At 37.3% G+C, this 13,837-nt stretch overlaps 4 protein-coding genes across 4 annotated transcripts; 2 read left to right on the top strand and 2 right to left on the bottom strand.

Moving 5' to 3' along the window:
• Positions 1-3,750: 3,750 nt before the first annotated feature.
• LOC137734068 (ethylene-responsive transcription factor ERF003-like) lies at positions 3,751-4,832 on the bottom strand. The gene is made up of 2 exons (XM_068473336.1): positions 4,627-4,832; positions 3,751-4,533 (listed from the first exon to the last, which is right to left on the bottom strand). The coding sequence occupies exons 1-2, from the start codon at positions 4,707-4,709 to the stop codon at positions 4,077-4,079; spliced, it is 540 nt and encodes a 179-aa protein (XP_068329437.1). The 5' UTR covers positions 4,710-4,832; the 3' UTR covers positions 3,751-4,076.
• Positions 4,833-9,811: 4,979 nt separating this feature from the next.
• On the top strand, positions 9,812-10,448 carry LOC137734075 (large ribosomal subunit protein eL39z/eL39x). Its single transcript, XM_068473348.1, has 3 exons — positions 9,812-9,934; positions 10,028-10,131; positions 10,245-10,448. The coding sequence occupies exons 1-3, from the start codon at positions 9,932-9,934 to the stop codon at positions 10,291-10,293; spliced, it is 156 nt and encodes a 51-aa protein (XP_068329449.1). The 5' UTR covers positions 9,812-9,931; the 3' UTR covers positions 10,294-10,448.
• Positions 10,449-11,194: 746 nt separating this feature from the next.
• LOC137748352 (uncharacterized) lies at positions 11,195-11,754 on the bottom strand. Its single transcript, XM_068488500.1, has 2 exons — positions 11,580-11,754; positions 11,195-11,454 (listed from the first exon to the last, which is right to left on the bottom strand). Exons 1-2 carry the CDS (start codon positions 11,752-11,754, stop codon positions 11,195-11,197), a joined length of 435 nt encoding a protein of 144 aa, XP_068344601.1.
• Positions 11,755-12,520: 766 nt separating this feature from the next.
• On the top strand, positions 12,521-13,834 carry LOC137734060 (thioredoxin-like protein HCF164, chloroplastic). Its single transcript, XM_068473323.1, has 2 exons — positions 12,521-13,329; positions 13,476-13,834. Exons 1-2 carry the CDS (start codon positions 12,862-12,864, stop codon positions 13,632-13,634), a joined length of 627 nt encoding a protein of 208 aa, XP_068329424.1. The 5' UTR covers positions 12,521-12,861; the 3' UTR covers positions 13,635-13,834.
• Positions 13,835-13,837: the final 3 nt, after the last annotated feature.

Genomic DNA, 13,837 nt, shown 5'->3' with positions numbered 1-13,837 from the left:
TTTTTAATTTGTCCAAATTTTTTTTTTTTTTAATTTCAACGGTAACCTGACAGCAGCATGACGTTAGCTAGCCGTTGTTAACTGGCGTCATGCTAACGCCAAATAGCCATTGACATTCAAATGGGTTGAGCTGGAGGGTTGGCAAAATGTCAAGCTTAACATTGTGGAGTTTGAGGGTTGGAAAAATGTCAAGCTTGACATTCTGGCACTGGAGGGCTGGTTGAAAATGGCTAGCCCACTAGCCTGGTTTGGGGGTTTGGGCTCGATGGGCCCCACAAGCCCTTTGGCCTAGCCCTCAATTGAAAACGGTTTTTGTGTCATTCCAAATTATTTTTAGCCCTATAGCCCTTTGACCAGGTCGATTGGAGATGACCGAACGAGTTTTGTTAACCCGGCGACTTAAGTTTAAGTGTCAATCTCATTCGTCCATATTAATCTAACGGTCTTTATTTACATGTGTAAGTAGTATGTGCATTAGAGAAAACTTGTAAAATATTACGCACCCAGAAGATTATTACCAAACTAACGGCCCAACATCTAGTGACAAAAAATAAGCACCCAAAAAGATAGATAAATAAAATATGAGGACATCGGAACAACTATGCTTTATTTTTTTTATTTTTTTTAACAAACGATATTATTTATCCTGAAGGGATGTAAAGTGGATTAGACCTCACAATGAGATAATAATAATGTGGTTCAAATTCGTCGTTGACGAGAATCGGACTCAAGACTTTTTACTTACTAGTAAATAGGAGTATCACTAGACCGTAGTACTAAACGAGAACAATACTTTACTTTTAGATGTTTAGTCAACAATACTTTACTTCTATTAAGTCACGGATTTCCACTTGATCTCGTGTGATTTCTCCGGATCCTTCTTCCTATAGAAAACAGAATAACATTTCCATCAAAGCACAGTGAGACTTGACAAATTAGGTAAATTATAGTTAATGAAGCTCCACATGTGAAGTATCCAGACTCAGCCCCCCTTCTTAAGCACTCTCAAAGCTGCTAGATTATGTCCTAATTTGGTGAAACCACTGCCTGGCCCATCCCCTACCCAACAGAAAATTACGTGACTAATGACTAATTAACTAATTAACATAGATGATTAGTACCGCTTTTCTCATAGATTATCATGCCACATTATTGTCTCCTCGGATTAGTTTAAAGAGTAATTGTGATTAGGACCATGTGGATATCTCAACAACTTGTGTAAACAAGCTCTGCTGCACAGGCCCCAACCATGTGATTATTGGATGGGGGAAACAAGAACACATGAAGTATGAGACATCGAAAAGATCAAATTCAGTTTGTGCCTATTGGATGGGGGAAACAACAACTTGTGTAAACATGCTCTGCTGCACGTTGCGAAAATTATTGTGTAATACTAAAAGACAATCATGCAGTATATTCAATTCACACTTTATAATATAGATGAATAACGAGTCCATAACTATTTAATATAACAAGTTCATGTTTTAGAGTTAATGACCGATTAATATGTTTTAATAACAATGAAATAATTATACTATGTGACGGTGATTCAACATGATAGTAGTGTTATTGTGAATTATGTGCTCATAAACAGTTTCAAAGTATTTTGGCATTGCTGGGAGAGCAGGCCATCCACCAAACCTTTCACTTCAGAGACTTTTCTCACTCCCTACTCCCTTGAAACAAAGCAATTTGCGTTTTGGATTTTTGCATGCTTTGCACTTGATCTAAGACACCTTAAAGGCCAAAACAAATGATAATTCCCATTAATTAGAGAGAAATTTGAAATAAACAATTAAATATAAATTTTGTTGTTGGGTTATGAAAAGATTGAGCACCAAATATGATTGTCTCTTCCCCAAAAAACTATTCCTTCATGAGATTCTATACACCACCATGATTGGATACACCATCATTTGTTTGACTGCTTTTTCTTGTGATCAAGATCTCTCCTTTGACTCTTCCAGTCCTCTCTCTCTCTCTCTCTCTCTCTCTCTCTCTCCTCTTCTCTTTCTCTCTCCTGGTGTGAAATTCCAGGGAATGCCTCTGTTCTGTTCTCCAAAATGCAGGTTTGATCATTGTGGTCACCCAAATTCCGTACGTTGCATGTTTTTACCAAAACCCTAATGAGTTGATTTTATTGATGGAAAGAGCAGAAGAATTACTGCTTAAATTATCCATAGTTTTCTACTTTTTACCTGGAAAAATGCTCTGGAATGTGCAAAAAAATGGTGGAAAAGTAAGAGCCAAAACCCATCCATTTCAATACTAATCAGGTTGTCAGATCAATCTTCAGTAAAAGAAGTGCTTGTTGTCTAAATGGGGAATTTCCTAGAAAACTAATGATTCGGTCTCGTTTCAACTGGTAATTTTGCAACATATGCTCTATACGATAAGAAAAATTTACTTGTAATGAATTAACGTCGATACTATGGTTATAATATTTCAAATCAATCATGTTGTCATGCGTTTTAACTTAGTGAATTAAAATATCCAAACAGTTGCATTTTCGTTGCACGGGGAATTTGATGAAATGGGGAAAGGAGTTTTAGATCAGGTGGAAATTGATCATGGTCCCCAGGAGAGTTCTCAAGTTTCAAACAATTGATGATGGTGAACTCACTAACTTTGGTCATAATTTAAGCACTTTGGTAAAAACAAAATAATTAGAGTAAACAACTTTAGTTTTTGATGGTTGTGGGGAGCAAAATCAATTCCCAAACAGGTGAACAATCATGAAGTTTTCACTGATAGAGATGGGACAACACACATGCATTTGGTTGCATAAATTAAACAGAAAAGTTGGGATTGCCATTTTGGTTGAATCCAGTAGGTATAATTAAGATGAACATATTTTATAAGCACTCTAATTAGTTGGATTAAGAACTGCCAAAAAAAAAAAAAAAAAAAAAACCCTTGTTTACTTTTTTTGTTTATCCAAACAAGGTTTTGTTTTTATTTTACAATAATATTTTACACATCCCGGTTTAAGGGAACAATTTACTTACATTCGTAAGATGTTATTGTGTATTCTTGAACAATATCCCGATGTGCAGGAAAGTCTCTCTTCTTGTGAGGGGCTCGTTATATGTATACAAATACTCCAAATTGTTAGTGGATTCAAATAGCAAGGTATGAGAAAGTGTGTCCATTTTTTTCTGAATAAATCGGCAAATTCCCAACAAAAAGCCTGCTCATAAGTTGGTTTCGCTAGGGTTCATAAGTCAAAACAACTTTAATTATTTTGCTTCTTAAATTTGAAGATAAAAAGCCAGAAAACCATGCGTTGTCTGGAAGGCCCTAATTTAAAACAATTACTTTTCACCTGATCAGTGTGATAACTTTTCTGATGAGATTACAGTACCGTGCACGCACTAGCCACGGCACTGAGCAATTATATTATTTGTTTTCTTGGAAAGATTAAAGGTGCACAAGAAAACTGCACGGCACTGAGCAATTATATTATTTGTTTTCTTGGAAAGATTAAAGGTGCACAAGAAAACAGACAGTGCTCTCGTTTTCTCCCTTCGTCCGGACATGGAAACTGATATTTGTATGTACAGCAGTACAGGGCAAACTAATTCGTTGAATTTTCTGCATTCACTTTTATACGATCTTCGAATTTTCCATGTACTTCCAAATAAAATAAATAAAATGAGTGGCTAACAACATCGGTTCTGCAACTTTCAGAAGAAATCCAAATCACTTGCGCTTACTGCGGAGACGATGAACTGGAAACAATTAAAACCATGGATAATTAAGCATAGAATTAATAATAACAATAATGTACAAATAGCATCATCAAATGGGTTGCTTAGAAGGTAGTCCAAATGGGGTTCTAAATCTAATGATGCAGCCGAGGACTTCAATTTCTAGCAAGTTTGAGAAAATTGGGTTAAATCTGCTGCATGAGTTTGCATCGGCAGAGAAATAAATATAAGGCCTTCCGGTCGGAGTTTTTGGAATGGTTCTAATCAGTAACGTGCATGAATGGATTAACGAGATTTTCACTGTTCTTGTCTACTATCCAGCGAAACCACAGCAGGGAAGCGGGCGGGCAAGTAAAGAAGTACACTTTAGGTAGGTTGTGGTGGCACAACAGAGCATAACTCAATGGACCCGTAATGCAGTAACTCCTCAATCATCTGCTCAATGTGATCATCTTCAAGTGGCTTGAACTGCTGGCTGCTGCTCTCTACTTTAACTTCCCTCACAACCCAATTCTCCTCTCGTCCTTGCTGAATTTCCGGTCTGATCATCTCTGGCATTTTCGCGCCCGATGACACTAAAGTTTTCGGTTTTTTTGGCTCTTGTAGTGAAGTTTTGGTCATTTGGAGTGAAGCCATGTAGCATCTGTGCAGTTTTGCTGTCAAAGTTGCCGAGAGAAGTTTGGAGGCCGAGGACTGAGACGCATTTGGGTTATAAGGGAAGTTTGTTCTTGCTCTCGGCCCGCACATTAGCCTCGCCGCTTCGTCGTAAGCTCTCGCCGCGTCTTCCGCCGTTTCGAATGTTCCCAGCCAAATTCTAGTCTTCCTGCACAAGAAAAAGAGACGTTTCGCTTAGTTTCCAAGTTACAACCAGAAACGCGAACGTAAGAAACTGTCATGTTTTAAAGCGTGGACTTACAATAAAGGGTGGCGGATCTCGGAGACCCAAGAGCCCCAGTGCCTTTGTCGGACGCCTCGATATCGCTGTTGCGGTCTCGCCATTGCTGTGCAAAAGAAACGTTTCTTTTAGAAAGTGTTTGTGAAAATGCCTCAGAGAAGAAATGCCAAGTGAGAGGAAAGTTTGAGGGGAGAGGGGATTTTGCAGTTGGGTTTGTCAGACAGATATAAGGACAATTTGGAGGCTCCCTCCCTCTCCCTTTTGTTTTTCTCTAAGGACTTGGGTCCCACAAGAACTTGGACTCTAGGGTTCTTTTTCTCTGTGTCTTATTATTTACCAGTTGGCTTCAAACTTTTGCTGCAAACTGATGTGATTTTTTTTAACAAAAATCCGAGGGGAAAGTTTCAAACTGAACCAAATTCAATTCACATGGCTGTAGTATTGTAAATTGGATTCGATTGGAATTCTGTTGCTTTTCATGGACCTTCTATTCCTCAAGAAAATCTAATGTCAAAGTCCCCCGCAGATTCTTCATGTGAGTTCGGTTCGGTCTAAGCAGGAAACAAAAAGACAAAATAAATCATATGAATTTTTACATGTATGCAAATAATTACAGAGTATAATAAGAATGGCAACTCCTTTTTTTTATGGTTATGAACTTTATAATATTCATTATTGTATTAATAATTTTTTTAAGGAATCTTGGAGTTTCAGTTTGATGTATGTTTTGATAATATCAAGTTGCACAAACTTGCAACTGATTGCTTATAGGCAATGATCAAAACTGATAGGTTTGCATGCTCTGTTTTTTGGAGGGTAGACAGTAAAATTATTGGTACCACAATATGACTGGGTCAAGCCATAATATGAGTGAGACACATTGATTAAAGATTCATGAACCAACATAATTACATGTAGCTGAATATGAGCGTTTAATTCAAAAGAAAACTAATGAAAATGATTTGAAAACTTTGAGTTTTAACTATAAGGACAAAATAAAAAGTAAAGTGAATAGTACCAAGTTTGACTTTTTAGTGTAAAAATGTGATTTTTCGTTAAAGTGAACAGTACTGTGAATTTTTGTTAAAACTCTCTTAATTCAACACGCGTGACGGAAAATCACTAATTGGTAAACCTAATACGTAAATAACTTGCTGTGAAAGGTGTTAAGGTGTGAATATATAACTCAAAACTAACGACAACGAACATGTAACAATCTCAATTTTCAAGTAAACAAATCTTCGGCCTTATTTTAAGGATCAATTTGCAGCTAGAGAAGAAACCAACTTGATATTTGTCATATTGATTGTACTGTTCTGCATCTTCAATTTTGAAGTAAACAAAAATTGGAGACATTGGAAAACGGGAGCAGACAAAAACCAATGTGTTGGTGTGTTTCGGATTGCCAATTTGCCATGCCCCAATTTGTAAAACCGGGATTCTCCGTACTCAGATGCAGTGCATAAGCTGCTGTAACTGCCTTTTTTAGAGATTTTCTTGCAGGATTTCCGCAAAAATATCAGAGGATTTTTTTGTGTAAGAAATTAATTTAACTTGGATTTTTTGACGAGTATTATTTTTCCATGAGTATCTATCTCTCTTTTCCAAGTTGCTGCAGCTATTCATGACTTTTGTGTTTCCTTTTTTGGAGGCATCAAGAGTGAGCGTGCCCATTGGAAACCACCTTCCAGTTTGCAGATTAAAATTAGTTTTGGTGTCAAGACCTCTTGCATTTCGACACGTGGACAGTGCAAACCCTATAAACAAAAAGGTAAGCGGTAAAGGTAAACGGTAATGCTAGACATATCATATTTTGATCATACTGTCTAAAGTTACCGTTAGACATTCAAGTGTTGTTGATTAGTCTTTGTCTTATGGTAAAACCTACTTTTGTAGTATGTATAATTAGCTTTATCCGCAATAACATTGAGGATTAACCAAAAGGTGCCAATCTTGACTGATTTTACATCATACGTTCAACAAACATGATTGACCAGAATTAGATTCGAATAACATTTTCGTCACATAAACTATGACCACACACACAAAGAATTAGACTTGACGCCCTTGTTTGATTTCACTCGCACATATATATAGGCTTTTGAATTTTTTTTTTTACCATTGTACCATAATGAATTTTCTTGATCGGATTGAAAAAAGAAGCAAGAAAGAGGCGGACCCAGTTAAATAGTAATGCTAGATCACATGTTGCTCGTACCACCTGGTGTCACCGTTAGACATTTCAATTATTGTTGATCGGTGTTAGTCTCATGATGAGACCCATTTTAGCAGCATATATAATTTAGCTTTATCCACAATAATATTGTGGATTAACCAAAAGAAGCGAATCTTGATTGATTTTGTATTGACCAAAATTAGACTTCACGTGCTTACATGACTGATTTCAGTAACATTTTTGTCGCATTAATCGTAATCATGTGCACAAAAAACACACAAAAGCAAAAAAGTCGTACGATTTGTTTGAATTCACTTGCACATATATAGGCTTTTGAATTTTTTTTACCATGGTACCGTAACGAATTTCCTTGATCGGATTCAAAAAAGAAGAAAAAAGATGAGACATTTTGTGAAAAGAGGAAAGAAAAAGGGGGAAGAGGTGGTAAGAGCAAAGACAAAAAGAACAAACAGCATGTTAGCGTTAATCTTTGTCACTAATCATCCTGGTTTACAGCTAAACCTTGGGTTGGAAAAATATTTTAATTACGCGGGAAAGAGGCGGGCCCAAGATGGAAGCGCGTGGTGTGGGACCGGAGATGGTATAACACGAACGTGGGTGATGGGAGCAAAAGTTGAAGCAAAGAAGCAAACGCTTGAGACGGTTTTTCTGGGCCATGACGCGGTCCAGTCCAGAAATGTCAATTTGTCAATTTTGGACTAACCCTCTCCCGAGTCACATGCAAACACATAAATCTATTTGATCCGTTGAATTATAATCAAGTTTAAAGGACATAGATTAAATTTTTATTTTGTTTGATGGCTATAGAAACATTGAATGTTGTTATCAAGGGATATCACAATCCTTGACAAAAAATAGGAATATCATAATCCTTTTAGACTAGGTTTTTGTTTGTTTTAGTGAAATGTTATGATTTGTAATTACATAATATATATTTATTTGGAGACAAACTTTTTGATACATGTTTTTGAGTGATCTCGTTCGCAATGTATTTTAAAAATTCAACCGTTTATCTTTTATGTATTTATTCAAATATCATCTCTATAAACAAATCATCCAAATCCGAAGTCATTTCACCATTGGATTAAATTTAGTATTTATTTGTATAACTGTTTTTTAAAATTTTCTTCATTTCAAATAAATATCTTAATAGTTTTAAATTTATGTAATTTTTTGCAAGGATGAACTAAGATGTCTTTGAAATAAATTACGGAATGAGAGCCATAAAAATACGTGTCAAAAATGTGTTTCCACGAATGAGATGGAACTTTGATAAGTTATCACCCTACTAAATCTGATTACAAATTTTCAAGTACACTTTGTAGTATTGGAGACACGTATGTGTTAGTAAACGCAAATAAAATTTTGAAAAAAAGAGTACACTATATACCGAGAAATTAAATAACACAAGTGAAATCATAAACAAAAATAATTGAAAACATCAATTTTAGTAGATAAACATGTGATTAATTAATTCATGTATCGAACCCGAAACATCCAATGCGTCATGTGATTTGCTATGTTGGTAACCAGCTTTGCATGCCCACATGCGCTACTGGTTTTTGTGATTGTGATAGGTACCGTATAAATGTACGCGTCGTCCAGCGAAATGTTTGTCCCCGCATCCCATGGGATTTTTGCACCACTACCATCTACTCTCGCTTCATTTCAAACTTTGGACAACACAGTCACAATCCCGTCACATCATTAGCATAATACAAAATTGCAATCAAAATGACATATGTGCCCATAAAAACTGAACTTTCTAACCCCAAGACACCAACCGCGTTGTTGATATAGTACAGCGGGATTATAATTGGGGGAAATTCATACCCGAGATCTTAGGAGAGGAGATTTAAAGATGATTTCGAATTTTAAGCTGAATACTTGTAATTGTGCGAGCTGTAAATTACTGTACGAAGTTACATACAATTTAGACGTAATATGTATTACCATTATCGGGGCAATTAAAAAGCCACAATAATTAGTCAAAGATCAACCACATGTTGGTGTAGTTGTGTGTGAGTTGCGTAGAAGGAGAATGGAGGGTCAGCTACCATGCATGCGTCATGCATGTGGTTCAATAGAAACTCAATATTTTGTCGATTGATCAAATACAACACGAAAGTTAACTATGTTGTGACTCTAACAATTTGATACAATCATCAAATTAAAATTAGATAAGTCTGATAAATTATTCAGTACGATTATCACAAAGTATTATATACATATTTGGTGATAGAATACTTTAAATCTATGAAATATTAACTTTGTTATAACTCTTGAATTAATAACATTACGTGTAAGTATAATCGTCACACTACAAAATTTTATGTGATTATAGACGAGTTGTCATACTCCATGTGTGAGTGCGACCGTGTCTTTGGGTTTGGTTGTTGTAGAGTTTGGGCTGGATGGTTATACGCCTCCATGTCAGAATCAAGCTGACTCCTGTTTGGGCTTATTTGCTAACTATTATTTAATTCTCCGTTATTTTATTCAATTTCGAAGGTCAAGTAAATGTTTTTTTTTTTTTTTAATACATCGATATTTTTATATTAAGAGGAGAATTTTAGTTAAGCCACACAATGAGCAGCCTAATTTGATATCGAATTCGCCATCCACGAGATTCAAACATAAGATCTCTCACTTTCAAGTAAAGGTGAACACTGCCAGACCTTAGTACTGAATGGTTAAATAGACAATTATTTTTCAAAGTTCAAATTTCTCACCCAAAAAAAAAAAAAAACACGCATTGCAAAAAAAATAAATTACAAAGTAAAATGACTAAGTGTGGCACACGACATTTTGTTAACTCGGACGAGTATTAAAAAAAAAAAGAAAAAGAAAACTCATAAGAAGTTACGAACCTTACTGGGCATTGGGCTTGGAATATGTTGTAGATGAAGGAAAGTATTATGTAGAGCCCCATAGAAGCTGGGCCTTTGAACTGACATTCACCGACTTTAAATTGGTTATGTTTTGGGCCACAAATAATTGAATTCCATTTTTACCCTTTCCTTGTATTAAAACTGAAAAGCGCTCGTCTTGTACAGTCTTGGCGCTGTTAGGGTTTCGCTGTTTTGCTCTCCGCTGTAAATTTCGCGGCGCATCTCCAAGCTCGCAAAAATGGTGACTCACTTTCTCGTCTCTCTCTTTCTGTATATTGAATTACTGGAAAATGATTGAGTTTCTGATGTGGGTTCTTTTGGTAAATACGCACAGCCGTCGCACAAGAGCTTCATGATCAAGAAGAAGCTGGCGAAGAAGATGAGGCAGAACAGGCCCATCCCTCACTGGATCCGTATGAGGACCGACAACACCATCAGGTCCATAAATACTTACTCTAATTACTCTAATTATTTCGTAATTCTCATTTGTTTTTTCTTGATCGGTTCCCAGATGCTTACGGTTTTTCGATTTTGTTCGTGTTGTGGATCAGGTACAATGCGAAACGCAGGCACTGGCGCCGCACCAAGCTCGGATTCTGAGGTGCCTTGCTCCCAAATTCTCAATGGAAATTAAGCATATTTTGTAATTTTGATTTAGGGGTTTTAGTTTTTGATTCGGACATGAAAATGTTTTGTATTTTTTCACAAGTGCTTTTGGCTTCCCCTTTATATATCTGCTGGAGAATGTTGTTTTCCTTTTGCTTGGGTTCTATGAAGTTGGTATAGACACCAAGTGTTTGATTGGTAATTAGGATTGGATAACTTTAATATTCAAGGTAGTCATGTTGAAGGGATGTGAATTCATTTTTCATTTGCCGGGGATTAGAAGGACATCATTCATCAAGTTAAACTTATTCCTTTAAATTCCCAGAATTTCGTTCGCCTCTTTCTAATTACCTTGTAATCTCCTCCAAATGAAAATCCTTCGCCTCTTTCTTCAACATACGTCTCTCCCAAAATGGAAATCGTTCGTCCCTCTCTTCAACATACCTCTCTCCCAAAATGGAAATCGATCGTCGCCAATGTAATTACTTGATTGAAGTGGAAATGATTACGTAATTACTTAATTACGGAAATTTGAATGGAATATAACAACAGAGGGTACTTGGCAGTGTCTTACTAGTTAAAGGGGTAAGTTAGTAGGAATAAATAGTTGACTGGGTAGCTATTTAGTACTACGGTTTAGTGATATTCCTCTGCACTTGTAAATGAGAGGTATTAGCTTCGATTGTTGCCAAACACGAATTTGAACCACATCATTGTTAATCCATTGTGAAGTTTAGTCTACTTCCCCATCATTTTAGTATAGATAATTTCATTTATTAAAAAAAAAAAAAAATTGTTGGGCGGGTAAGTGACAGTTTTGTGATAATTAGGGGTTATTTGGCACTCTACTCAAATATGTAAGTTAACGACCAAAAAATCTCATCTATGGCATCGATTATAAATGCCAGTGTGGCCATGGCACGGCGAAGAACTTCATCAACCCCTGGTTGCAGTGAGACCTGTTGGCTCCCTGACCACAAGCAAAGTAGTGTGGCCTCCACTGGTTCAGCACGAACTTAAACCCCTGGCCGCCTCCCTGCGTAGCTTTTCCCACCAGCTTTTCCCTCCGGAAGTCACATGTTATGTAGCTCCACCGGTCCGGTAGGAAGTACACGTCATGAACGCCGGCATTGCTTGGCGGACTGTACTTGAAAACTGCACATCAATAAAATGTGAAATATATAAGGTACACATTATGAAAACAGGAATTTTCTCCAATGCAAGATAGTTACGGGATGTAAGTAACCGGTTGATCGGCACCACACAGCCGGTTGACTAACCTAGCGTGTCCTTTATGTAAAAGGGGCCATTTTTGAGAGTCCAGTCAGTGTAGTTGAAGCCGAAACGCCAACCTTCGGAGCCTCCTACAACGACAGTTTTAGCCTGCCCAACCGCCAACAAAGAGACAGCGACGACAATCAAAACCAGCCCTTGTGAAGAGAAACTGGAACCCATCTTCAAATTCCTGAACGAAGGATTAGAGAAACGTCATTAAGGTGGAATTAGTGACTAATGAGGTTGAGGTGTTGAGGAGTATGAGCAGATTGGTGGGTTCATATACTACATTTTGGTCACATGTTATGAAGCAAATCGGCCGGAATCGCCTTATTTTCTCTCTAGGGTTGGGTATAAAGTGAAAAAAAACGTGGAGATTTTTAGTCATTCTAAATTTACATTTTTGTTGATAAAAAACGCAAAATTTCTCAAATATTTTATGCTGTCTTTTGATTTTCTTCTCATGCCAATGTCATTATTCAACCATTTAGGATGGGAAAACTAGGAGGGGGAATGGTCAGCATAATGTTGACGAGTGGGTTTGTGGTTAGAATCTTGGCAAAACTCCACTTAAGAGGACAAAAAACATGTTTATGGGTATGATTAGGGAGGGATTATGGTCTCTAGAAACAACTAAACGTGGGTTGGTGCGCAGGCGACCGCGGTTAACCTAAAGAATTCAACGGAATAATAACTTACAAAATATTTATAACTCAGTTGGTTAAATACATTTAATTCTTTATCCGGCTTGAATAATTTCATGTTATTACTTTGTGCTTAAAGATAAAGTTGATGGCCCAATTATAAGGGCGGATATTTGGGCCCAAATTATTATCAGGCCCAATATCGATAACGAGATACTGAAGCGCCAAGAGCTCACAGGACAGGACAAAAAGATTTTATTTTATTTTCTCCTCTCCCTCTCCCTCTGTCTCTCTCTCTACGCAACGGAATACTGTGGTTGAGTCAAAGGCAAACGATTGAATCCTTGAAAGTAAAAAGGGGTAGGTAGTCATACTTCATTAGAAACTTTTACGACGTTGTATTTCAATTTCTATACTTTTGTGATCTCTGGGATTTTTCTTTCCACCATCAGCTAGTTTACCAAACATTTGATTTTTGGGTTTTGGGTTTAGGGTTTTATAGGATTTATGGTTTTATGAGAACCCATTACCCAGAATTTGGATTCTGATTTGGGCACAAATGCTCATTCTCTAGGGTTTGGACTCCAAGGGATGCAAAATTTGGAGGTTCTGTAATTCAAGAGATCAAAATTTAGAGGGGAAAATGGGTTCTACTCCAAAACAGCCTTTGTTTTGCCTAAAATGGCCATGGGACATGAACCCGAATCCGAAATCCAACACTCATAGCGTTTGCTCCTTTGAGGGTCCTTGGCTGTTCAAATCTGTGCAAACTATCGGGTCCCTTGCTTTCAATTTCGTCAGCTCAGTTTCAGGCTCTTCGATTCCGTTGATCAACAACTTAAAGCCCTTCCGAATGGATGCAAGAACCGGCCAAGGTAAGACTTTGAAGTCGAAAACAGTGTTGAGTCCGGAAGAGCAGGGGGAGGCGGAGCATAGGGCGTTTGCCTCGGCATTGGCAAGTGCGAAAGAGGCTACGGTGGTTGAGTTTTATTCACCCAAATGCAGGCTGTGCAATTCTTTGCTTAATTTTGTCGTGGAGGTTGAGAGTCGGAACTCGGAGTGGCTTAACATTGTTATGGCAGATGCAGAGAACGAGAAATGGCTTCCCGAGGTACCCTTCATCCTCAACGTTTTCTCTATATATATGTTTGAAGTGATTAGCTTGTTCGATTGCGTTATGTGCTGATCACGGTGTCAAATATTACGGTTTGAACAGTAGAATATTGTCTGATAATTTTTCTATCGCCGGAAATGCAGCTCCTCCATTACGACATCAGATATGTGCCTTGCTTTGTTATACTGGACAAGAAGGGGAGGGCGCTGGCGAAGACCGGGATTCCGAGCAGTCGACTGCACGTAATAGCAGGCCTCTCTCATCTTCTCAAGATGAAGCGTCCTCACAAAAGTAATAGCTGATCGAAATATTCACTCTCCACTCATCCATTCAATTTGATGTAACCATGTCTGTATAGGCAGATAGCAGATTATACCGCATGCTTTGATTACTCATGGGTAAGCAGGCGATGATGTAATGCTTGTTTTCGGTGTAGAAACTTGTGTTTTTTGCCAAACTTTTATGATGATTTTTGTTGAAATTTCCAAAATTGATTGAAAACCGT

The sequence above is a fragment of the Pyrus communis genome, chromosome 1 (assembly GCF_963583255.1).
Source record: "Pyrus communis chromosome 1, drPyrComm1.1, whole genome shotgun sequence".
Taxonomy (NCBI): domain Eukaryota; kingdom Viridiplantae; phylum Streptophyta; class Magnoliopsida; order Rosales; family Rosaceae; genus Pyrus; species Pyrus communis.
Note: the sequence above shows the minus strand (reverse complement) of the source record. Positions and strands in the feature narration are given on the sequence as shown.